Below are 25,650 nucleotides of genomic sequence, written 5' to 3'. Positions count from 1 at the left end.
CCTGCAAAGCATTTATAATGTGTAAGACAAAAATGATAGAAAAATCGGCCAACACCATTAAGAGTCAATTCATAAAAGAAGAAATAAAAATGGCCAAAAAGGGTCCAATTTTACTACTAACATAAATTGAAATGATTGTGTGATATAAAACTATCAAATTGGTACACGGTTTTCAAGACAGAATAATATCCAGTGTTGGACAGGGTTTAGGAAACAGGCATGGTCATCAATTTTTGTTAATACATTCCAGAAGATAATTTGGTAGTCTGTAACAAATATTTCAACTTAATCTTATTTCTAAAAGATTATCTTAGGAATAGATGTATAAAATGGATTACATTTTTAAAAAAAGGCCTCATAATGTTATTTTTAATTTCAAAAATAATAAAAGCACTAAAAAACGTATAGCTAACTATTGGTTTAAAAAGTTACACACAATACTCTGGTTTCCCTTCAGATCATATAAATCTTTCACCCTTTAAAAAGTTATACACAGCGTAACAGATAACTGTAAGAAGATTAAAAAAATTACTTAAAAAAATAAAGTTCAATACATATGACTTAGTGAAAAAGCGATAAAGAATATACTGTGACTCCAACCAGTCAAATTCACACACATACATACACACACATACACACAGGCGCACATGCGTACATGCACATCTGCGTGTACGTATGTGTAAGAGACTGACTGTGCCTTCCCCCCGAAATTCCTGTGTTGTATCCCTTCCCCTCACTATATCTGAAGATTAAGTCTATAAAGCAGTAAAGGTGAAATGACGCCATGTATGTGGAATCTTAATCCAGTAGGGCTGGTGCCCTAATAATAAAAGGAAGGGACACCAGAGTTCTCCTCACCACGTGAGGCCACAGCACGAATGTGGCCCTTGGCAAGTGAGGAGAAGAGTCCTCACCAGGAACGGAATCAGTCAGCACCTTGATACTGGACCAGCCTCCAGAACTGTGAGAAGACAGAGTTCTGCTATTTAAACCATGCAGCCTGTGGTATTTTGTCACAGCAGCCTGAGCAGACTAAGACAATATGCGTGTGGGGTGTAGAGCAGTGATAAATCAAAACGTCTAATTATAGGCTGTATCTGGGGGCTGAGATTACGGGTGACTTACACATTCCTTTATACTCCTTATACAAGGAAGCAAAAGTATTTTGAACTGGAGGAAAAAAGAGCACTTAAAAAATAGCTCCCTTTCTTCTATTTGCTTCAGATTATGCTTTTACCTGATTACAAATGCAGTATCGTGGTTCATTTGGGTCGTAAGTCCAATCAACTTGACTGTTTGAATCCGATTCTGGTACTACTGTTGTCTGTTGAGAGATCTCTTGGACGACAGCTGAAGAAGAAGAACACGACGACAAGGACGAGGAGGAGGAGGACGAGGAGGACTGCTGATTTGAAGACTTGTTGTTGTTTCTGAAAGAACAGTATCAGATCCATTTGCTCAGCATCCAAAAGAAGTTACGTGAGAGTAGCTCGTAAGTGAGTGGTATGACATGAAGTAACGTCAAATGTATAAATTAACATTTAACACAAAGTTAAACTAACCTGATAAACAGATTTAAAAGCATAACTGTTGAGTGCAACTAAAAGCAATTTTCTTTCATAACTGTTCTTTTTTATATTTTTGTTTTCTGGAGAATAAAGATATTTAAAAAACTCTTTCAGCGTACCTTGGTTTTTAAAATAATTTTTTAATCAGCTACTACTTAACATTGACTTAACAGCTATTACCTCTTATAGGTAATAGTTCTAAAAATTGGTGTTAGTTATGGCTACCTTAGAGACATTCTTTGTATTTTGAAGCCACGTGATTATGCTTCCTCAACATCTAAAATACAAACACCCCAAAAAGTGTCCTTTTTAATGGCCATCACCTATTTAAACCATCCCATCTCCCACATCTCCTCCAGCAACCCTGTTTGTTTTCTGCATTTAAGGCACTTTTTGGGATGGGCACTGGTTGTCGTATGTAAGAGATGGATCACTGGGTTCTACTACTGAAGCCAGACTACACTGTATGTTAAGTTGACTTTAAATTAAAAAAAAAAAAAAAGAAAATAGAAATACACAAAAGCCCATGACCATCCATCAATATGTGAATACTATCTGTAGGTAGTATTAGATAGGAAATAGAGTGTTAAAATTCACAAGTAATTTCCTACCATTTGTATGCTAAAATTACATTTTAAAAATAGGGAAATTTATCATAGGCAGTTATAATAAACTTGAGTCATTAAGATGAATTATTTTTTAAGATATCTAGCCCTTTTGTGTTAATTCTACACTGATCATTCTTCTAGGTTTACTCAGAGAAAACAGAATACATTTAAAAGTAAATTATGATGCAATTCCTAGGTAACCTGTTCTCCCGGCCCACCGCCTAGAACCTCCACCACGTCAGAACATCAGCAAACGTAACACCTGGGTTAGACGGTGCCAAATGCTGTTAAGTTTCCGTATTTAAAATTCAAACAATCTTCCTTAGAGCCTCACATATACAATCTAGAGATACTTTCATAATTTCAATTTTGGGGCATAAGACCAAGAATGAAGACAATTTACTTTTAATAAAACTGAGGAATTTTATTCAAAAAAATTTCCAGCATAAAATTTGCATCTTATGTATTAATTTACATTGAGCCACATGACAAAATAAGGGGTTATAGATGAAAACATCTCCATAAAATGGTTTCTCTTAATGAACAAAAAGAAGGTAAGCAGAAGTCATTTATAGCCAGTTTAAGACTTTAGAAAGATTAAAGACTTTTAACACCTTTGAAAGACTTTACTCCTCCAAAGTATGGCAGTGTGAATGAAAATGTCATGGACGCCCGGCTGGATGCCAAGTGGCCTGCACGCTTAGTGAAGGTACAGGGCTACCGTAATAATCCAACTTACTTGCTCTTTCTCCCGCTCCGTGAGTCGGCTGCTGATGAGGCGGCGTTCTGTGTTAATGTAGTCATGAGCGCTGAAGATGATGAATAGCCAGCTGTTTCTCTGGGCATTGAAAATTCTTTTCCCAGCTGAAAGTCATTATTCTTAAACGCCTCATAACTGGCTTTTAGACTTGATGTTCTTCGCCCCTCTTTCATCTTAAACAGACATTCACGGATAGTATTAATATACATAAGGATGCAGACTTTCTTTTTCAGTCCCACTGGTTCTAGTATTATGTTGGCTATCTAGTATTGTTTGGTTTAAGCCATTATTTTCATCACTGTGATCTAAGCTACTTTATGCAAAGATTTACAATCAGTTTTTATACAGTTAGGAGAGTAACTATAGAATGGGCAATGTAATTGGGAATATATTAATTCGGCAATCTAAGTCCTGGGGCTATTGAGGAAACCCTGAAACTGGGAGAGAGAATGGAGCACTCTCCTCACAGGTGCTGTGGCTCACTGTCAAGACCATGAGCATCATGAGCAATTACTAGGTGAAGGGATCTGTGTGAGATTGCATGAAACTATTTTTCACTTTTCATTATCAATCAGGTAAATTAATGCACATTCATTTCATTAAATATTCATGTGAGACATCATAAAACCAGGATTTAGAAATGGAACTACACAGGGGCGCCTGGGTGGCTCAGTCGGTTAAGCGTCCGACATCAGCTCAGGTCATGATCTTATGGTTTGTGGGTTCGAGCCCCATGTCGGGCTCTGTGCTGACAGCCAGCTCAGAGCCTGGAGCCTGCTTCAGATTCTGTGTCTCCCTCTCTCTCAGACCCTCGCCTGCTCACACTGCCCCTCTCTCTCTCAGAAATAAATAAAACATTAAAAAAAAAATGGAACTACACAATGTAGGAAAACTCTTTCTGTTCACATCTAGTTGTTTCTGTTACAGTTTACCAATGATTCAGACAAAATGTACCTGCTATTTCCAAACCTTTTCCTTTTTACCTGAGCTGTGGCTTGAACGGCTTGAGCTGCGGCCATGGTAATTGCCCCTGCACCAGTTCCTGAAGATAACGAGCCAATGTTATAGGATGCCAGAGGTTGGGAGGAATTCACATTGTAAGCATTGTTGGAAGAGGCTGTAGAATTATTATTTCGACATCCTATGTAGAATTAAAGAAGTAAAAATGGTTGGAGAGAACATAATGTTAGTGAGCTTAAAATACATTATTTCCCAGTACAGATATAATCATTAAATTTAACATTTTCATGTCACCATAAAATTTTCATGTCCCATTTTTCCTTTTCCACACGTGGACTTCAACCAAGTAAAAACTCTGTATACTTCGTTAATCCTGAACACTTTAGTTTCCCCTTGTTTTAACACAAACAAAAAGCAAAATTCATACTTAAGATAATAAACTTACCTAGTGTGTTTTCCTTAGATGCATCTGATGTAAGGGTAGATAGAAGAGCTTCAGATTTAAACTTCTTTTCAGGAATATGATCTGTTGTTGTATGGTGAGAAGTCGGGTTATATTTCCTTTCTGAATATAAATAAAGAATTTGTGTGTTTTTACACATTAGACAACTATGGATAAGACATAATACTTCCATCCAGTTATAAACAAGTACAGTTATGGTTTGGGTTCTCCACAGAATGTAGAAGAGTATGTTTTCTTAGAGGACAGGACAAGAACTTGCTGTGTCACCTGTTTCGTTAAGAGTAGGCTTCTCACACAAATAAAAAAATACTTCAGTAGCAAAGTGCTACAGATATCCCACGATTCACCACGTTTCACATATAACATGAGAGGAGTTTTGTTTTCAAAACACTATAATTTTGAATAGTTTTCAATCAACCCTTCTTTCATTCAAACTGATCTGTCACAAAATGTACTGATATACTTTTCTAGCAAGCTAACATCCAACCAACCATTCATTTACTCATTAGCCCACCAATCATTTGAGACCTTCTTCTTATACGCCAAACAGTAGGCTAAGCACTGAACAAGCAAAGATGAAAAAAACCAAAAAACAAAAATCAAAGAGCCTACCATCAATTAGTTATCATTTGGCTTGGGTTTTGACACTCTCTAGAGAGAATCAAGGGTCTGCGTATAGAAGTATATGCTGCGGGGATGAGCACTGAGTGTTATGTGGAAACTAATTTGACAATAAACTCTTTGTAAAAAAAAAAAGAAGTATATGCTGCTGCTAATACCATACATTTGTCCTCAAAGTATTGCAGGAAAAGCAAACTTTCTACTCCCAAATCAAATATACTTTTCCCGAATGAAGAAGGTAAGTCCAATAGGAACTACAATGAAAAAGTAGATCTCACAAAAGAAAAGGAAGGGAATGATATTTTTTTGCCCCTCAATTGGTTGCATAGAGCCAACTGAAAAGAATACAGAGGTAATGTAATAAGTTTTTAATTGTACTGAAAATCTTAGCTCCCCTAAACCAAACTTACTTTCCACTGGAGTATGTGAATGAGCATGGTGATTGTTCACTGGCTGTGAGGGAGTATCTAATTCCAAAGATCCTAAAAAAAAAAAAAAGGCACAGAGATACAACTCCATTAAATGTCAACACAAAAATTTACAGGTCAATCAACTAAAGGCACTATGTACCCTTACCCAGCAACAGACTGGCAAGTTCTATGCATACGCCTGTATCATTTTAGTTAAACACATTAGAGAATCACCACTGCCAATTTCATCCTCCCTCTAAACAATACATAATCCACTTCTTAATATTCACCTGAAGTACAAAACAGCTCAGGGTACGCTAATGTCTCATTGGGCAAGTCAGGACAGCAGGTACCACATAAGTGGGTGAATGGACATTAGAATTCCATGACTGGTAAGATCTGAAAAACTCTCTGTAGTTATACTGGGGTGACTTTTCAATGGGAGATCCTACAGTACTAGGTGATGGGACATTACTACATGAAAGAAAATTCTTTGATCATTAAAATGACATATGATAGTAAAGACTTCCTGAGAGAAGTCAGGCACAGAATCTCTACTGCCAAGCACTAAAATGCTTTTAAAGAAATTTTCTGGGTTTATCTTGATCCCTTGAGATGAAATAATGGCAGGGCACAGGGTGGAGATTTTAGAACTTGATCTGGTTTGGTTTCGTAGGTCTGTGTCCTTACAGAGGATGCTTCATTAACCTTCCTGGAGTACTAAATAGGCATGAATTATTGTTACTCACAGCTACTGTCAGCATTTCAAAAAAAATTAGAGTAGCTGTAGAATATTTTATTTTGTCTCAAAATACTTATTCTCAAATAGGATTTCCTTGGAATAAAAGTATCACAAATATATCAGATGATCATCTAAAGTTATAGATCTACTTTTGAACAAAAATGCAACTATGAATACCAACATGGATTCATGACTGGCTGTTTCCCTATTCTAGGGAGTATGTAGGGAGTATATATATATATATATATACATACATACATATATGTATATACATACACATACATATGTACATATACAAACACATCACCTAACACTGTAAATAAATTTTTCATCAGTGTGTAGAAATAGGTACGTGTTCTTGTTGTTGAAATGCACCAAGAAAAAAAAGAAAGTACTAAAGAGGTAAATTATAGCAGGAGATCAAGTCAAACCTTGTAAAGAAATATTAAAATGGCTTCTTACAGATAAGAAAAAGTTTAGGAAGGACTTACTTGAGAAAGAGAGGAAGTGCTTTGGAACTAATTAAAATATTTCTTACTTAGGAAAAAAGCCTTAAGGCAGTTCTCAGGGAGAAAAAAAAAAGCCTTCCTCCAAGTTAAAGTGTATCCACAGGCATGGCAAAGTCAATACATTTGAAGACAGATGGCTAACTTGTGATTTAACGGTTAAGATGTGATTTTAATAAAGACCGAGTGTATGATATCCTGTATCCTCTCTCTCAGAATCCATAACCCAAACGTTCTAACTGCTGGAGTCCATGCTGTCCGACGCAGATGCCACCTAGCATAGAAGCCTGGGATCTGAGAAGTCCCCAAGGGAGAAGTGTCTCCACAGTGATTTACACGTGGACTGTCCAACATTGATGGAAAACCATAAACGTTACTTACGCCTCTCTAATATTTCTGTAATTCCAGCATTATCAGCTTCCAGCTCCATTTTAAACTTAGCCAGTTCCTGATCCAGTTTTCTCAAGTGTCGATCTACCTGTTTCAAAGAAGATCAAAGATAACCACCAAAATTTGTGACACGATTAAAGTTTCAGTTTAATGAGGAAACCTAAATCTTTTTTTCTTTTAGTGAATCCTCTTAGTATCCTTGAGCAAGTCAATTAACCTACACCTCAGTCTTTTAATCTATGAAATGAGTGTGCTAGACAAAATAACCTCTCAAGTTTTAAGAAACTAAAATCACAATTTGTTAGAAAACGTTCAGAAGAGGTGGGATATGAAACTAAAGCAAAACTGGTATTTGGGACTTGAGAGGAGAGGAAGTGCAGGAGGGATAGTAACTTTTTATAGGATCCCCTGGGATTACTTTCAACCTACTCTCCTCCTACTAATAATAAGGTCATCTACACTGCCATACTACAATAACTTATTTAGAATGAAGAATGAAAGATCCTTGTCCATAGACAAAGAGGCTACTATATTCTATACATACATTTCTTGAAGGCAGAAAAGTAAGCCATTATACTTGTAAACATTTATGTAAAGGGTTGAAACAAAAGAGGTTTTTAGCCAGAAAACTCCATTTCCCAAAGAGCCTGGTTAAAATGGTTTTATTGTAATACTACTGCCCTTGTTAAGGTAGCAAATGTTTTCATTCACCTAGAGATCTTTTGACTGATTTTAGAAAATTATATGATACCTCAAACTAGCAACAAGTCTTAATTTTTAAGGTTAATATTATTTTTTCAATACTTTTTCATACTACTTTGAAGTGAAACAAAGAAAACACAATTTTTAAAAAAAATATTGTTATATTCTTGATAACACCTTTTTATAAACTCCAGATTCCCAATGGATCATTGTTAAATAATTAAGAGTGACTTTCTTACAAATATCAAAAGGTCTATGATACATCATAAGGGCAAAAAAATTAAGTAAGAATGAAATAACGTGTGCCTAAGATGAAGGAAATGGGGACAAAAGTAGCAAAAAATCATTTGTTTGTGTCAGATGCCGTGTAATGTGCCTGCTACATCAGATGCTCTTCTGTCTTTTCTAGCCCTTACTCTAATCTTTTGACATAGGTTTTTACTGTCTCCATTTCATAAGTGAAGAAACTAAGGCTCAGAGGGTTTAAGTAACACAGCCAAAGGCAACAGCTAATGCATTATGGAAGAGGAATTTAACTCTGATCTTTGTGTAATAAATTGTGCTCCATCATTTATACTTAACATCGCCCTCTGAACTTCTGTATGCAGCAGCCGACTGCTTTTTTAACTCAGAATTCAAATTGAAAAATAAGAATATTTCCTTATTATTTATATTTTTGTATGTTAACAACACCCACTGGGGTATTGGTTAGGGATTTTTTCAATATTTTAAAACCCAATTTTCCCTCCATCTTCACACACAAGTCATTTTTCAGAGCCTGGTAGAGACTGTAGTCACAATATTTAAAATCCTAGAGAGTCACATATTGTAGACTGTTGCTCCTATTCAAAAAACATGCAGGTAATTGAACGTCCTTTAATGGAACCTCCCGTCCAAGAATAACGTGTGAACACAGACCTCAGTTATTCAAAAATATATCTTACATTGTCAAAATTTAATCTCCAGGGAAGTCAGAAAAAAATACTCATATTTAAATTCCAAGAACACTTAATGCAATGAAAATACTCCACCAACTTTATTACCTACAGTCATATTACTAATAAATATTGAGTTCGTATTATGTGCTTGGCACTGGGTTAAATGGAAGACACATGAAAAATGAGAGCGAATCCCTGCCTTCATAGGAATTTAGCTGACAAATCAAGATTTATGTAAGATGTTTAACATAATAACGTTTTAAAATATATATGCCCTAGATATAGCAAATAAGCAAAAGTTACATTGAAAAAAAAATATATATATATAACATGGGGTTGTGGTAGACATAAAGGGTATATATGAGTTAGAGGGTGAAGAATGTATCATCTTCAAAGGGACGGTAAGAAAAATTAACAGTTAAAGAATGGAGACAGGAAGACAAATAGGATTCTGAGAAAAGAAAGAAAAAGCAAAGCAGGCGGTGGCCTGTAACGGGTATGTACAGTACACAGGTGGGATATTAGAGTCTTGGTTGGGAGGAGACACCATGGACCCTCTCCTAACTCTGTCCACCCCTGCATTTAAGAACTGCTTCTGTGTATTAAAGACAGTACTGATAAGGGTTATTATACATGAGGACATGAAAAATAATGATGGAATTTCTAATACTAGCAGCTCAGAAAAAGGAATCCCAAGATTCAATAATTCTAAAAACCAAATACATAGTTAAACACAGAAAAGCCTAAACCACATTGTAGTAGGCAGGCAGCTTTACAAGAGAGCTTCCAATCATTCCTACCTTCTGATAGGTAAAAAAGATTATGAGCTGATGAATATTATAAGCAATTATTAGGCAATAGAATTGTTTATCTTAGATTCACTGCTGATGTACTAAATCGAATTAGAAGTTAGAAAGTTGACCACAAGATTTAACTTAAGCTATAAAGCACCAGAGTGCTTAAACAGTATTAAACAGCACAGAAAGAACAATGAACTCGACTGAAAGCTGTGGATTGCATGTCCCCTACCCTCACGATTCTGTGTGGGTAAAGCCCCTATTCTGGCAGCCCCTATTCTGTGTGGGTAAAGCCCCTATAATCACCATTATGGCCCCACAGGTATCAGGCAAAGTGAGAATCTAAATTAGCCCACCCTTCCACACACACCTGACTTCGTAAGATTGATTTATAGTGGTAAAGAGGGTCCTACTCCAACTGAGACACATTTTTTCCACTAACCACAGATTCCTAAGACACGGCTGACCACGGAGTCTAATTACTGATGTGTTCCCCACTTAATGTCAATAACAGCCACAAAATCTTCCTTATTCTAAGGCCCCAAATCATCTCTGATAACCCCAAATGTAACTGCTTTAATTTTAAATCAATTACCTTTTTTCTGACTTCCTGAGAGCCAAAGAAAATTCTGTCAACATTATTTGTTAACATACTGATGATCACAATGATATTTAAGTCACATTTGGCCCCTCTGCATGAAACAAAAAAATCCTCATACTGAACATTTTTGCATAGAGCTGTAATCCTTTATTCTTTCTCTTTCGACTCCCAGTGTTCCAATATTCAAATTTTAAGATGTGTCACTGATGGGCCCAAACTGAACGAAATACAGCATTGTAAAAAGTTTCTGCATGATTTACGGCTTCTAATACCATACCATTCTAAAACTTAAATGTCTAGCTTGCCCTTTTAGAAAGAGCACAAGTTAGTATATAAAGTTCTAAGTTGAAATTCATGACAATGAGACATAAATTTCTGTGAAAAGATCTGGTAACAGTGAATAAAGAGGGTAAATTGGAGAAGAAAAAGGAGTCATGATGGCAAATTATTTCTTTGATAAGTCATGAAAATGATTCTTCACATCTCTGAATTATATTCAAAATAGGTGAAAATTTGACCCATCTTTAGGCTGAATCAAATATTTGAGGCCTAAGCACATAAACTACATCTAATCTTCCTAAAAGACAATGAGGACAGGAGACAAATCAAGAGGTCAATCTTATACAATATGTTTCCTTAGAGTATCAGATGAAGAATTGTCAAATTTATAGGTAAAATGTAGACCTGAAATATAACCATCTCAGGAACAGGCCAGGATACAAAAAAGCAAGTTCAAGGGTACTGAGCAAAGAGAAGAGTGCAAAAATCATTCAAGCATTAACTAACAGCTCAAATTTTATCAAAGTATACACAAATCAACTTTATTAGGTATTGTAATTTAACACAGCCTTAGGACAGGGACATCTGACGAAGAAACACAAACAAGTGGTTTGTGTTTAATGACTTTGAGTATCAGTATTCTAGAAGGAAATTATTTTAGTAGGATAGCTTTTTGTTGTTCATTCCCACTAAAACAAGTACTGAAATAAATTTTCAGTTTGTTCTATGGAACCTCTAATTCCACCAATCTCTTCATTTGTTGGTATTTATGCAGTCTCCTTTCTTTCCCTAATAAATGAAGTAACAGTACAGTGCTACTTACAGGTATCAAAAGTTTACTACTGATTTTAAAAGTAAATAAAGTATTTCAAAAATTAATAATACTATCAAATAGCATGCTATATAAAACACTGAGGGGAAAATCAAATACAATTATATACTAAATTATTGTACATTAAAATCTGTAAATATACGCTTACTTGAAATTACCATAATAACAAAATGTTTAAGCAAAGGCATGCAGACAATCTCCTCTCAGGTTTACTTCACTCCTGTTTAAGGTGGCCTCCAACTGCTTTCCCAAGAAAAAACCCACTGCTTGCACTGCTTACAGGAGGACCCTGACTTGTGGTGGCTCCCGCCTGTCTCTTCTCAGCACCTTTCTTACACACACCAACCACACTTGTCTCTTTCTGATTCAACCTGCATTTTCCACCTCAGACTTGGCACGTGGTGCATCATCTGCATCATCTGGCTGAAATGTTCTTTCTGAAGCTCTCTTCTCACAGCTGGCTCTTTCTCACTTTCCAAGTACTACCTCAAATGTCACCTACTAAGACTACACTCATCCTGATGACATTCTTAATAGCCTCCCCTAGTAATTCATTCTTTATCCCTCTTTCCACAATGTTTATTTCCCTCATAGCACTTACCAAAATCTAAACTAATCTTTATTTGATAGCATGCCCATATTCATTGCTTGTCTGTGTCATGGCTGCTCACTTATACCAATGACTGCTCATAGCTGGAGCTCTATAAATATTTGCTGAATCAGTTATACTCTCCCACGATGTGGAAGTGTATAGAGGTACCACTATTTATTGGATAAATGATCTATGAATGAAAATACTGTAAGTTTACATTTATACTATGTCCTATCCACTCACCTTTGAAGTATTTACCTTCCTAAGCTCTCAAACGTCAAATATTCTAGGAATTTAATTTCTCTTTCCTTTTTTTTTTTTTTCTCTCTTTCCTATTTATAAAGTAAATATCGCTTGGATATTTACTGTTGATATTTCTGGGAATATAACCAATTTAAGATGGCAAATTCATTTAGTAACCTCCCTATGAACAAGGCAGTAATTCCCTTATGCTCAACTGCAATTACCTGCAAAAGTAAACTTACCCTCAAGCGTGAAAGGCTCAGATACCACAAGTTACTCTGGCAAAGTGGGGCAGAACACAGAGCACAAAGTATTCCAAGGAGGCTGTCTATTGTTTTTTAACATTTTATAATGACTTATTTGTGATAAGTGATGCTCATTTTTCATTTATATTAATAATATCAGGTTACCAAATAAATTTTCCTCTTACCTAAATTTCATTTAAAAATTTACTTAGTAAATAGATGTACAGATGGTACAAACACTCTAAAAGCCTGGAGGGTAGGATGCAAACATTAAGCTATGGGAAATACTAGATTAAATCACCTCAGAAGTCCTCATCCTCCACTCACCATTCAACGAGTTTGTTGTGCCAGGCTCTGAGGGTACAGAATGACTATGAACCTCATGGACCCTCAAGGGCCCTGGCTAGGAGATCTAATGTTTTTTATTTTATTAAAATAATATTGTCATATTTTTATATAGTAAGGCCTAATAGTGTGTAATAAATGTTTTCATACTTTAAAAGGAATCTCTTTAAAAGCAAAGGAACTGAAAATAGGGGCACCTGGGTGGCTCAGTCGATTGAGCATCCAACTTCAGCTCAGGTCATGATCTCACGGTTCGTGGGTTCGAGCTCCACGTTGGGCTCTGTGCTGACAGGCAGCTCAGAGCCTGGAGCCTGTTTCGAATTCTGTGTCTCCCTGTCTCTCTGACCCTCCCCTGCTCACACTGTCTCTATCTCCCTCTCAAAAATAAACAAACAAACAAAAAAATCTTTTAAAAAGGAACTGAAAATAGTCAAAAAATATTAATGTGCAATTATAAAATGAAAGATATTTAAATAAAACATGTACTTCATAAAAAGTTTTTATATTTTTAAAAAATGCTCCTTTTGCTGAAGGCATTTATCTATAAATCCTGTTTTAGAACTTCCAAAATGAGCTTATGTATCAGAGGAAGATATCTATCTAAACTGAAAAACTAAAAAAATTGAGAGCAATTTAAAAAGAGGGATACTGAAAAGATTTGAGCAAAGACATAGATCATGAGACTGAGTGTTTGGTCTTCTAAAGCAATTCTATAAAGGAAACTAAACTCACTTGAATTAAATTACTTTCACTTCTCTTGGTTTCAAGTCCTACTATGAAAAGAAGTGGCTATTTGCATGGCAGCCCACTTGTGTTTGTCCATCAAAACCAAGTCAATCTTAGCATAGTAAAGTGTGACTCTCTTATTTTTTGAGAAAATGTCATCAACTGCCATATCTGATGCAAAGAACTGGACCCCACTAAACTCTATCCAAAGATTCATAACTGGGGAGTCCTGATAGCGCCTTTTCTTCTCCATTAACTTATCTGGGTGATCTTGTTCAACAAATATGTACTGAGAAATAACTATGCTAGAATCTGAAAACACTAAAAAAATTTTTAAGGACATAGTTCTTGACATTTATAGTAGGGAAGACACACAGACAATAAAAGGTAAATAAATAATTACTGTTTAAATCAATAATAAAAGCATGGGAATTACAATATTTCGAGGCCAGTATGATTCTGTTGAGGGCAGGGTAACGCACCAACTGCTAATTACCTACTCAATAGCCTCCTTCCTTACTGACAGAACCCCACATACTTGGGGTCGCAACGCACCCTGTGAAGCAACATTTCTCAGCCTCCCCTGCAGCTAGAAGGAGCCAAGATGATATAAGCAGGAGTCAGTAGGTAAGATTTCCAGGCTCTTTTAAAAGAGCTGACTGAATTGCAAAATACATCCTTTTGAGTAATCCCCTACGACACTTCTCCTACCAGTCCAGAAATGAGGAGGAACACATTAGAAGCAGCCTGGGATGACAATGATGTTGGGGCTGCCACACAGGCCCTGGTCTGCCTCCTCCAATAGTTATTTTACAGGAGAGGAAAATAAATCTTTTGTTTACATCATTCTTGTTGACTTTCCTAAGTGGTCAAATCTCTTCTCCTAGATATAAATGACATAGGTGATTTTAAAAAAGAGACTGCAGGTGAAGGATCATGAAAGGTGGAGAAAGTTTCCTAAGCAAAGATAAAAGCAAAAGCATGCCAGTCATCTGTTGTTAAAGTTCCTGAATGACGGCAGGCTGCAAAAGTGGAGAAGAAGGGGTAATGAGAGATACTTTGAAGATTAAATGAACACAACACAGGAGTTAACTAAATGTGGGGAGGCCAGGGAGGAGGAGGCGAGGAGGACTTTCAGGATTCCAATGTGAATGACAGGAAGATCAGTGGTTCTTCTGAGAGAAGTTAAAGGAGAGACTAAAAGTTTAAATCCACTGAGCTCCAGGGCCTAGAATTCTCAGGTAAGATGAGTACACTCAGAAGAGAAGTGGGAGCTTGAGGAATCATTAATGAATAACTGCTAAAACTAAGAGAACACACGCAAAATTAATGGAGAGATGTTTCTCAACTTGAGTTGTGTGGGGGGCAGGGGATAGAACTGGCATGGGCGAGATCAGTTCTTCAGCACGTGGCATCTGGTCTTCCTGGCCTCTGGAGTTGGGAAGGAGAAGGGAAGAGAGTTACCTCTATGTGAGAACCACTCGAATGCAGTGAGAAACAATGCAGGTCAAGGACAGAGCCCTGAGGAATAGCAACCATTACGAGTGATATCTACGGAGACTGAGGGAGGTCAGAAAGAGGGGAGGACGATATAGACAATCCAGTCTCAAAGAAAAATGGATTTTTACATTACAGATGTCATGATCACCTGAAACAACAATTTAATATGGAGTGCTAAAACAGGAAGGAAGCAAAGTAGGGAGAGGAAAAGAAAAGTCACAAAAAGGGAGACGGAGGACAGAGAAAGGAAGGGGAGAGGAAGGAAAGAGGAAAAGTAAAAGAAAGAGAAAAGGCAGTTCCGGAAATACTGGGAGAATGGAGAAAAACCAGGTGCAACTTGGCAGAGCTGAAAGGGAAACAGTGACTCTAAGAAAGTGGACAATTCCAGTCAACTCCAAGGAATAAGATGGAGTGAATCTTCAAAGAAGTGAGTGCCTACTATCTGCCCAGCTAACAGCATTTGTATACATATGTGCAAATCCACCTGTAAGGCACAAATTAAGACTGCTATTTTACAGAAAAGGAAACCAAGGTTCTGGGATTAAATAATTTTTCCAAAGTCCTGCTGTCAGTGAAGTGGCTGAACTCACATCTGTACGGATCCATTACAGGCACTTGCTTTTTTACATTTTGTTCAGTTTATCACATCACCTTTTATTACCTTACTCCCTAGCCTAAATAATCTATCCTCCCTCAAAGAATTTACTGAGTTTTATTTTCATTCTATGTTTATCCATTATCTCTGACTAAATGCTTTCCCCTCAATACCACACCTAATCCAGACCCCTCAGCCTCTGAATACATTCTGTTCAACACTCATATCCTCTAAGAAATTAACAATAACTCTACTGTGTGTCTATCAGATACTTAATTCTTAACTGCATTAATCTTTATTTGTCACATTGTTTCTATATAGGCTCTTCACTTTAGTTTGTTGGCATGTCTTCCCAACTAGTTTACCAACACCTTGAGGACACAAGCCATTTATAGTATTTACTTTTTACTCCTTCATTATAAAACTTCAGGTAAAACTCCATTATACGAAGCACAAGAGTGGAGAAACAGTGTGGTTCATAAATAATATATAAATACACACACAAAAAAACACACATATTTAAAAAGAACATATTTGGGGCACCTAGGTGGCTCAGTCGGTTAAGCATACGACTTCAGCTCAGGTGATGATCTCACAGTTCGTGGGTTTGAGCCCCGTGTGGGCAGCTAGCTCAGAGCCTGGAGCCTGCTTCAGATTCTGTGTCTCCCTCTCTCTCTGACCCAGCCCTGCTCACGCTGCCTCTTTCTCTCTCAGAAATAAATTTTTAAAAAAATTAAAAATAAATAAAACATTTAAAAAATAAAATAAAAAGAACATATTTATATTGTGCATATTTTTCTAAATGTATGAATTCTTTTTTAAATGTATGAAAAGTACTAAAATAACAAAACATAAGCCAAGAGTACAGCCAAAGAGCTATATGATTTAAAAAGAAGGTGATCTCTAAAGACTGACACATAATCATTAAATATGAGGAACAATATTACTAAAAAAATTCCTTTTGGATTCAAATATAAATGTCTTTTTCTAGGTTTATAGATATAATTCAAGACCAAATCAATGAAGAATTTTTGTTTCAATTCCATAATAAATCAAGCTACCGTTTGCTCTACCTTTCTTTAGGCAGTATATCTTTTATGAAATTATTTTCAGAGTAACTGTATGAACAAAAGAGCCTACATTATTTAAGACATTAAAACTTTCCACTATATGAGAACAAAACATTTTCTACAGCTTCACATGACCAATGTTTTCTAGTTGTGTATAAACATTTACAATGTATACCATATGTAGTACGTACCTTATATCTTGTGTCTTGCTCACCAATAACATTGATGTTTACACACACTTGTTCAGTAATAGGGCTATATCCAGATAAGTTTACGAAAATATGACATGAAATCTATATGTTAACATAGATTATCCGTGACCATTTCTTTCTTTTTAGTTTAACTTGCTTGGAGGCAGAACCAGAAATGACTATTTCCTAAAGGATATGCTTTAGAAGCTGCTTTACATAAGAGAGAGCACCATAATTATACCAGTTTGAGAAATACTGCCTCTGTCTTCTTAGTGATTTCAGTCTTTTACAAGTGCTGCTACTGCAAAAAAGAACCTTTTTTTAAAGTCTGAGTGTTTCCCTTTTTTTGCCACCTGAGCCAGTTGTTGAGTGCTATCTATTGACATTACTTAATAGATAGTTGAGTACAATCTATTAACACAGACTTCAAATGATTCTCTTCTTCATTTAATCAGGCTACCACAAAGTCTTGTCAGCACAGCAGTCTTACATGTATTTTACCACAGAAACAATCTCAAGAGGATTTAGAAGGAAGGAAATATACTACCTTAAGATAAGGATTAGTAAAACAAATTTAAACATCAATTCTTGTTTAGAAAAAAAAAAGGTTTAATATCAGATAAAATCCTACAGCAATATAAATTTGGCTAAAATGTAAGGTTCTAGACCTGTTAATTAAAACTGCGGGCTCTCTTTTCCACAAAGAAACTGAAAATAGACACTAAAACCTCAAATCAAATGGGATCAAGAAAGCAATAATTCAAATTTAGTCTGTTCTTCCTATTAACATTTAAGCCAATAAAACTTAAAAGATAATCCTTAATGTAAGTACTTATGGGACAGCACTCACAATAATTTTACTTACCAAGTCATATATCTGGTTTGCCAATTGTACCTTCTCATCTGCATCTTCCAAAGCTTTATAGTAATCCTGAATAAAAACATTTTCATTTCAAGAACAAATTAATAATTTAAAAGTATGCGCATTTAGGACATAAAACTGCATTTTCATGATCATACCTTGTATTCAATGTCAGTCATCCTACATTAGCAATAAAAACCCAGTTAAGGATAGGATGGGGATGGGGTGGGATTAGAAATTAAGTACGGTGGCCAAGAATCAAAGGAAGATGTTCAGCATTCCTAAAAAGATATAAGTAAAATTAAATACTATTTCAAGTCTAGTCTCTAATCTAGTAAAAGTTATGTGAACTACTGAATAGTCTTTTTCTTTCTAAGAAAATGTTACAATCTACTAATTTATAAAGAACATTTATACTCTCCATTTTTAAAAATTTTTAATAAAAGTATAAATATTGAAAATATTCCGACCTGCATGTCTCTATTTTCTAACTGTTCTGGAACTCTCAGGTTTTGTTTATTTGTTTGTTTTTAATTTGAGACAGAGTGAGAGCGCACTAGTGGGGAAGAAGGGCAGAGGAAGAAAGAGAGAGACTCTTAAGCAGCTCAGCGTGCAGCCTGACAAGGGGCTTGACCCCACAACCCCGGGATCATGACCTGAGCAGAAATTGAGAGTAGGACGCTTAACCGACTAAGCAACCCAGGTGCCCCAGAACTCTCTTAAACTAAGTACTAATTCCTACAATTCATACAATGTCAACCTATACTTTAGATTTCTCCTCGGTATAAAGCAAATCATTTAAAAACAGAAACACGAGGGGTGCCTGGGTGGCTCAGTCGGTTAAGCGTCCGACTTTCGCTTAGGTCATGATCTCGCGGTTCGTGGCTCTGTGCTGACTTCCAGCTCAGAGCCTGGAGCCTGTTTCAGAGTCTGTGACACTCTCTTTCTCTGACCCTCCCCTGCTCAAACTCTCTCTCTCTCTCTTAGAAATAAATAAAACATTAAAAAAAATTTAGAAACAGAAACACGATTCTATCAACTTCCATGGAGGTTTAGACTTCTAAGGGTGTATCTAAGCTGCAATGCACCAAAAACTCAATAGGTTGAAGGTATAACTGACTTGGTTGTACAGTTGACCCTTGAACATGGCATCCCAAACCCCATGCAGTTGAAAATCCACACAGAACTTCTGACCCCCCAAAATCTTATCTAGTAATAGTCAACTGTTGACTTCAAGCATTTCCTGATAACATAAACAGGAGATTAATGCCTATTTTGCACAAGTATTATATTCTGTATTCTTACAACAAAGGAAACTAGAGGGAAAATGTTATTGAGAAAATACTTTTATGGTACTGTACTGTATTTATAAATATAAAAAAAAATCCACGTATGAAGTGGACCCATGGTACAAACCCATGTTGTTCAAGGATCAACTGTATACGTGATGTCTGTACTCATACACACCTGGGTCTCCAGGCATCCTCCAAGTCAGGACCAATTCTCTTACAGAGTCTAAAATATTTTTCTCCTAATAGAAATAAGCTTCCCCCCATAAGGCAAAATAAATAACACGATACACAAAATTTGTAGTTTTCAAATTACTTTCTCAGTGGACCTCTGATCAATTCTGTGAAGGATGGGGATGAGGGAGCCATTATTACTCAGAGGTATTAAAACCCTGTCCAATGTCACACAGCTAAATGGAGGTCACAACAAAATTCAGGTCTTTTATGGAGTTCTTCCAATGTATCCAAAATATACTAGATCATACATTTAAAGCAAACCTTGGGAGGAGATATGATACTCACTCTAATCTGGAAGAGACCTGTAAGTACTATAAAACTAATAAAAACTTAGAGTTTTAACTAAAAGTCTTTTTAAGGATCCACTCAACTTTTAAAATTTCTGTTCTCCTGTGATTCTACCAACTTAGGTACCTAGCGATATATAAAATATGCTTCAAGGTCTGCTATTTTTCATACCAGTTTGTGGCCAAAATTAGAAGACAGTATTTTATCTCTAAAGACTAGGCAAGTTTAATGAGCTGTAACCAGAATAAAGCAAATTCAAAGAAAAAACTTGTACTTTTTTAGGACTCTATTCCTCTCTAATAAAAGTTGCTAATTTTTATTACCAAAAAATGATTAAAAATTCCTACACCCAAAGCTCTAAACCACAACAAATTATTTAAATTTTAAAGAGCCATTGGTAACTTTCCCTCATTCTGAGATCCAGAAAACTGTTTCATTTAAAGTATCTTTCTCAGAGAGTCCCAATATTCACTGAAAAATCATCCAGAGTGTTGAACATACTTTTTTGATGGATGCCATTTGTTCTTCTCTCCACTCCGGTTTATTTTTCTTTGCATTCATAAAGAATTCACTGACTCTTTGTTCTAGTTGATCCATTGCATCTATGACATAATAAAAACATTTCATATTTAGATGACCAGATTCATACATTGAATATACATGCTTTGATTTAGGGAAAGAAAAAATATCTGACAACATACACTCTTTCATTTGGCCAATAACTTAAATATGTGATGCTTTGATTATGTAAATGTTTTAATTACTTTTAAAAAATTAGAGTTTTCTGTACTGACAATTTATTTTTGTTATTTCAAAAATTTCCCAGTCAACTATGTAGATAAGTTCTGTACCAGAGTATTTCAATAGTACAGCCTTTGGGTCAAAAGCTAATGGCATTAAGTCAGCCACTGTGCCACACACAATTTCTCATTGAAAGTACCACTAAAGGGGTGCCTGGGTGGCTCATGTGGTTAAGCGTCTGACTTTGGCTCAGGTCACTATGTCACGGGTTTGAGGGTTCAAGCCTCACATCAGGCTCTGTGCTGACAGAGCTCAGAGCACAGAGCTCAGAGCCTGGAGCCTGCTTCAGATTCTGTGTCTCCCTCTCTCTATCCTCTCCTGCCTGCCCACACTGTCTCTGTCTCTCTCAAAAATAAATAAACATTAAAGAATTAAAATTTAAAAAAGTACCAGTAGATAATCCTCACATTACTTTCTTTTTAAGTTTATTTATTTTGAGAGAGAGTGAGTATGCACATAGGGGAAGGACAGAGAGAGAGAAAGAATCTGAAGCAGTCCCACACTGTCAATGCAAAGCCGGATGTGGGGCTTGAACTCACAAACTATAAGATCATAACCTGAACCAAAACCAAGAGTCGGAGGCTTAACCAACTCAGCCACCCAGGCACCCCCACATTTCTTTTAATAAAAAAAAGTAATGAAAAGATTTTAACCTCTCACTATATGCCATTAAGCACCCCATCCTCTCATATCATGACTCAAAGTAGAGGTACGATCATTTATTCACTCAATGCATTATATTATTTATTCTAGATAAGTTTTCTCTAAGCCTATGTTAAGAATAATCATCTCATTCCATGTCTACTAAAAAAAGAAAAGTTAAAAAAAACGGGGGAGTCTGTTGCTTTGTAAACGGAAAACTTTTTGGAGATCTTCAGGGCCTGATAGGTTTTAAAGGATTCTAAGAAGTCTTACAGTTAATTTTTCAAAAGAATTTTCCTTTTTTAAGCATTTTCTAATGTACTTTACAAAGATGTCTCTTTTACTAACCTATTAACTTTAAAAAATTCTATTAAAAATGCAAGTTTATAAAACCTCTCATTTATATAATCTAAATACAAATTACAAGAAAATTTAAAATTTTAATGTTAATGAAGAAGTATAAAATAACAGCTACCTTTTATTGATTTTCTACTTTGTATCAGATACGATATGTTCTCATTTATCTGTTAATTTAAATTCTCACAAGATTTTCATTTCATAAAAATAAGAATAAGTTGGTAAAACCCTAACATGAACTCAGACATCAAAATCTGTGCTTAATCCTATAGAAAACATTATTTTAGCTACTTCAACTACATTAAAGTTAAAATGAATTTTGCGAGCAAACTAAAGAAATACACAATCCAGACTTCTACACTACAATCCACCAAATAAAAGAAAGTTTCCATATCTTATCACCTTGTATTAAACGGGGCCACAGGAAGCTAACAGGAGGCTGAGAAAAGTATATTCATGAGCAATGGTATGGATGACAGAGAGGGGCAGAGAACCAAGTGAGCAAAAGTATACAGCCTAAGCTACCTCAAGGAATGTTGGTTCTCTGATCTCTTTCCACTTTTTCCACAATCCCCCTTTTCTCCCAATCATATCCCAAAACCCATGTCTTCCTGCACCTCTATTGTTCTAAAACAAAAACAAAATCAGAAACACTGGAAGCATGAGAAACATTTCATGTGTATGCCCTAAACATCCCTGGAATAAATGGAATCAAGAAACAGAGTTTTTGAGGATACACCCCATGAAACCCAGCCGTTATTATCATTTACACAATTTAATTAAGGAGTACCTGAATGTCTCCAAAGGGGTAAGCCATAAAGGTACACCTAACTATACACTTTAATTATGCAACATATAATTCATTTCACATTCTTAATTTTTAATATAGTATCTCTACAGGATAGTTGCAACAGCTATATTATATGCATTTCTTAAAAGGGGAAAGTTCATGAGGTTATGTTTAGAGCACGATGGACATAAATTTATACTTAAGTGTAATGCTGCTCTAAGTTTTTACCTTATCTCCAAAGACAGTGATTCTTTACTTTCTTTCAATCATAAACCCTTTTTTAGAAACTCTACAGAAAAAAAATGATCATATCAACCACATAGTGCTCTGTGAAAGAACGAGGTTAATTTTGGAAAAAAGTAACCAGACTACCAAGCTACCACTGATAGTAAAAAAAGTCAAAAATTTTATTACAACAGATAAGCAGCTTTACAGTAAAATCTTATTTCCCTCACTTTGAGAAAATATCATCCTGTTGGCAATTGAGAATGTATCCTATAATGTGTAACTTGACATTCCAAGTTCACCAGGGTCACTAAAGAACCACATATCACCCATGCTTCTGTGTTTTCCGCTCTTGTAAATTTTTTTAATAGAACGAACTTTAACAAAAGTATAAATGCTGACATCTATGGTCCATACATAAGGGCTCAGGTCAAAATCTTCTCAACATTTACACCGATGTGCATTAAAACAGGTTATCTACGTCCTCACTGAAGGTACAGAAGCTTTTATTGCAGAGTCTCGAATTGAGAAGACACAGATACACGTGCCCTAATGCCTCCTTCTCTTGTAAAAGCAAGGAGAAAAGTAGCGCGGAAAGCAAGAGGCAAGGTTAGTCACTGGCTTTTCTTTTTCACAACTCCTTATGCACTAGCCAGTGAGCCGGAGGAGAGTCAAAAAGCGGAGGCGATGAAGTCGATGGCAGGGAAGTCTGGGCTGAACGCGCGCGGCGAAGAAGGGCAAACGCGCCGACTTACTCTGCACCTGCAGGTCCATCTCGCGCATCTCTGTGAAGCGGTCCCGCAGGTCCATTGGAAGCTGTTCAATCACTGTCAAAGGCAGAGTCCGTCAGAGGGGCGGGGCCAACGGCGAAAGTACGCGCTTACGTCGCTGCGTGCGTGCGTGCGTCGGGGGGGTCGAAGGAGCCGGCAGCCCACAGCGAGGCTGCCAGTTACCGTGAGAAAGAAACATCCCCCGCCTCCCCCTCCCTCCCGCCATCCCGCCTGCCCGTCCACTCGCGCTCTTGCCCGCCCGCAGCTCCCACAGACGGCCCCCGCCAGCGCCGCCCACTCACTTTCCAGATAGTCCTCTAGGTACAACATCGCGGCCCTTAGAGCTGGGGGAACGAGGGAGTCCAGGGGTTTATTTGTGTCACTCGCTGTCGCCGGAGTTTTGTCCCTTCCAATATGGCGCCTCCGCTAGCAGCACCCGCTCAGCTTCGGCGGAAAAAAAAAAAAAAAAAGAAAAAAAAAAAACCACTTTGGCGCCTGACGGCGCTTGCCTCACTGCCGCCCGGAGCTGTCATTGGTTGGCTGAAGCAATGACGCAAACCGACCGGAGCCCGCCCCCGTGCCATTGTGGGAAGTGTAGTTTCCTTCCCTCCCAGCGATTATTAACGTGCTGGCAGTTCCTCCTGTAGAAACTACAAAAACCAGGCGTCTTTGCTAACGGTGCGCAACAGAATCTGAAATGCGGTGCCTCTGTTTATTTGTTGATTTTTGCACAGGGAATGACGGGAGTTGTATGCGCCTGCAGAACACAACTAGGAACAACTTTTCACCTGTTCTTTACTGCTATCATTCCATACCCTAGCGTTTGTGAGTCATAGACTTCAGACAGTGCTAGGCAAATAGAAAATGTTCCAACGCTAGAATGATCAGCAAAGTTCGGGCGGCTTGAATTGTTTAAAACAGAACTCCGTTGGAATTTATCCTTAGTATCCACTGATAAAAATATAAATAGGACTTCTGGTTGGCTTCCATGTAACTGAAATAGTGTACACTAAGAATATGGGGTGAATATGAATTTCCCATGTTAGAAGATGCAAAAGTAGCCCTCTATAGCCTCTTACATATTTTGCGGTCTGTTTGACCGTCATTGTAATGTAATTGAGCTATACATAGAACCTGCATCCACAAAAAAGAAGAAATAGTGAGCAAGTAGAAATAACGGATGAAAAATTTATATCTAAGGGACTGTGCTAATAATAACTTTAGATTGTGTTGAGGGAACAGCCTGTATTAAGATGTCTATAGTCCTGGGCGGTGTCTATTTCTACCTTTTGACTCCTCCCCGCACATGCTCCACTGTGAGGTATAGTCCTTCACTGCTCAGTTTTCTTTTTCTTAAAACGTTCGCACTCAGTAAAGGTTGGGTTTTGTTCTTTTCCACCTGTCTTAGCTTTATTCGTTTTTCAGGGAAATTTGTCTTTAGTTCATGATTTAATGTTCTATTTATATGTTTTTCAGGTTGGAGTTGAAACATTTTGTGCATTTAAGTTTCCTGCTTTCCCCTCCTTTACATTTTCTTATACTCAAGATTTTTTTCACCACTCTTAATCACGATACTTACCTGTCATACTATTGAATGTCAAAGGAAACTTACTTCAATTCTAATAATTATCTAGTTTACTTGCTGTACTTTTCTATAAAATCTAGTGCTTTCAGTCTTCCTCCCACTCCCTCCTTCCCTCCCTTCCTTCCTTCCTTCTGGCTGCTTTTTAGATCTCTTGGATATTTTTGCAGTTTCTCAGGGGACAATCTAGGTATGTAATCATTTCTTTCTTTCCTTCCTTCTCACTGTTCAAAAAAAAATTTTTTTTTAATTTAAGCCATGCTTAGGATTTGAAAAGATTGCTGAATCTCAAGATTAATGTCCTGCAACAATTGTAGAAAATTCACCATTATCTCTTAGGTGTTGCTTGTTTTCCATGTTCTCCATTAACTCTTAGAATATCTATGAGACACCTCTAAGACTTTCTGTCTTTATCCTCCATTTTTTTTTGTCTTTCTTTTATATGGTCCATCTCAGTATTTTCAGATAACTTTTCATTTTTACAAATTCTTATTTTTTGAGCCATTTTGTAATTTCTTATACAAATTAAACATAACATGAACATCAGTCTATATTCTGTGTCTGTTACATCCCAAACTGGAAGTTTTATGGATGTTTGCTGTTTTATGGATCTTTTTACATCTGTGCCGTATGTTGTTTCTTCTAGCTTTTGCTCATGATGCCTATTTCTTTGTGGGTTGTGATTCTGGACTCTGCACTCATGTTTCTGGGGTGATAGCTGTCAGGATTATCTGAGGCCAGAGTTAAAATTGAGTTTTCCTGGACAGTATTAGAATTTGCCTCTGCAAGCTGTATGCAGGCACCATTAAATCTAGACCAGTTTAAAATTTTCACTTAAAGTATATTGGACTGCACAGATAGATTTCATTTGGCCTCAGATCCAAGTGGCTTGGATTTGATTCTCAGAGGACATTCTCAGAAGAGACTTTTTCTTTCTTTCCTGGATTCCAAGGTCAAGCTAGCCCTGTTTCTCTAGTGACTTGTGCATCAGATTCCTTTCTTATTCACCCTTACACTGGGAATGTAGCCCTTTAGGCCTTCATATTTTTCCCATTAGACTCCTCCTTTTTAGATGGGTTCTTGGCTTTATTTCCTGACTTTGACATGCTGCACAGCTACAAAG

General features: G+C 36.7%; 1 protein-coding gene across 2 annotated transcripts in view; it reads right to left on the bottom strand.

The window, feature by feature from the left end:
• The window catches only part of ING3 (inhibitor of growth family member 3), a 28,586-nt gene extending 5,216 nt beyond the window's left edge, over positions 1-23,370 (bottom strand). Inside the window, exons 1-10 of one of the 2 annotated variants that reach the window (XM_039222865.1) lie at positions 23,248-23,370; positions 22,931-23,002; positions 19,862-19,962; positions 17,550-17,615; positions 7,020-7,116; positions 5,391-5,462; positions 4,342-4,461; positions 3,920-4,077; positions 2,916-3,109; positions 1,238-1,430 (exon numbers count right to left, since the gene is read on the bottom strand). In XM_039222865.1, coding sequence (XP_039078796.1) covers positions 1,238-1,430; positions 2,916-3,109; positions 3,920-4,077; positions 4,342-4,461; positions 5,391-5,462; positions 7,020-7,116; positions 17,550-17,615; positions 19,862-19,962; positions 22,931-23,002; positions 23,248-23,275 — 1,101 coding nt within the window. In that variant the 5' untranslated portion in view covers positions 23,276-23,370. The remainder of the gene's footprint in view (positions 1-1,237; positions 1,431-2,915; positions 3,110-3,919; positions 4,078-4,341; positions 4,462-5,390; positions 5,463-7,019; positions 7,117-17,549; positions 17,616-19,861; positions 19,963-22,930; positions 23,003-23,247) is intronic. The other variant, XM_039222866.1, reaches the window with a different exon arrangement.
• Positions 23,371-25,650: the final 2,280 nt, after the last annotated feature.

This window comes from Hyaena hyaena, unplaced genomic scaffold, assembly GCF_003009895.1.
Source record: "Hyaena hyaena isolate Hyena2069 unplaced genomic scaffold, ASM300989v1 scaffold_1207, whole genome shotgun sequence".
NCBI classification, from domain to species: domain Eukaryota; kingdom Metazoa; phylum Chordata; class Mammalia; order Carnivora; family Hyaenidae; genus Hyaena; species Hyaena hyaena.
The sequence above is the reverse complement of the archived record's forward strand: the minus strand, read 5'-3'. Positions and strand labels throughout refer to the sequence as shown.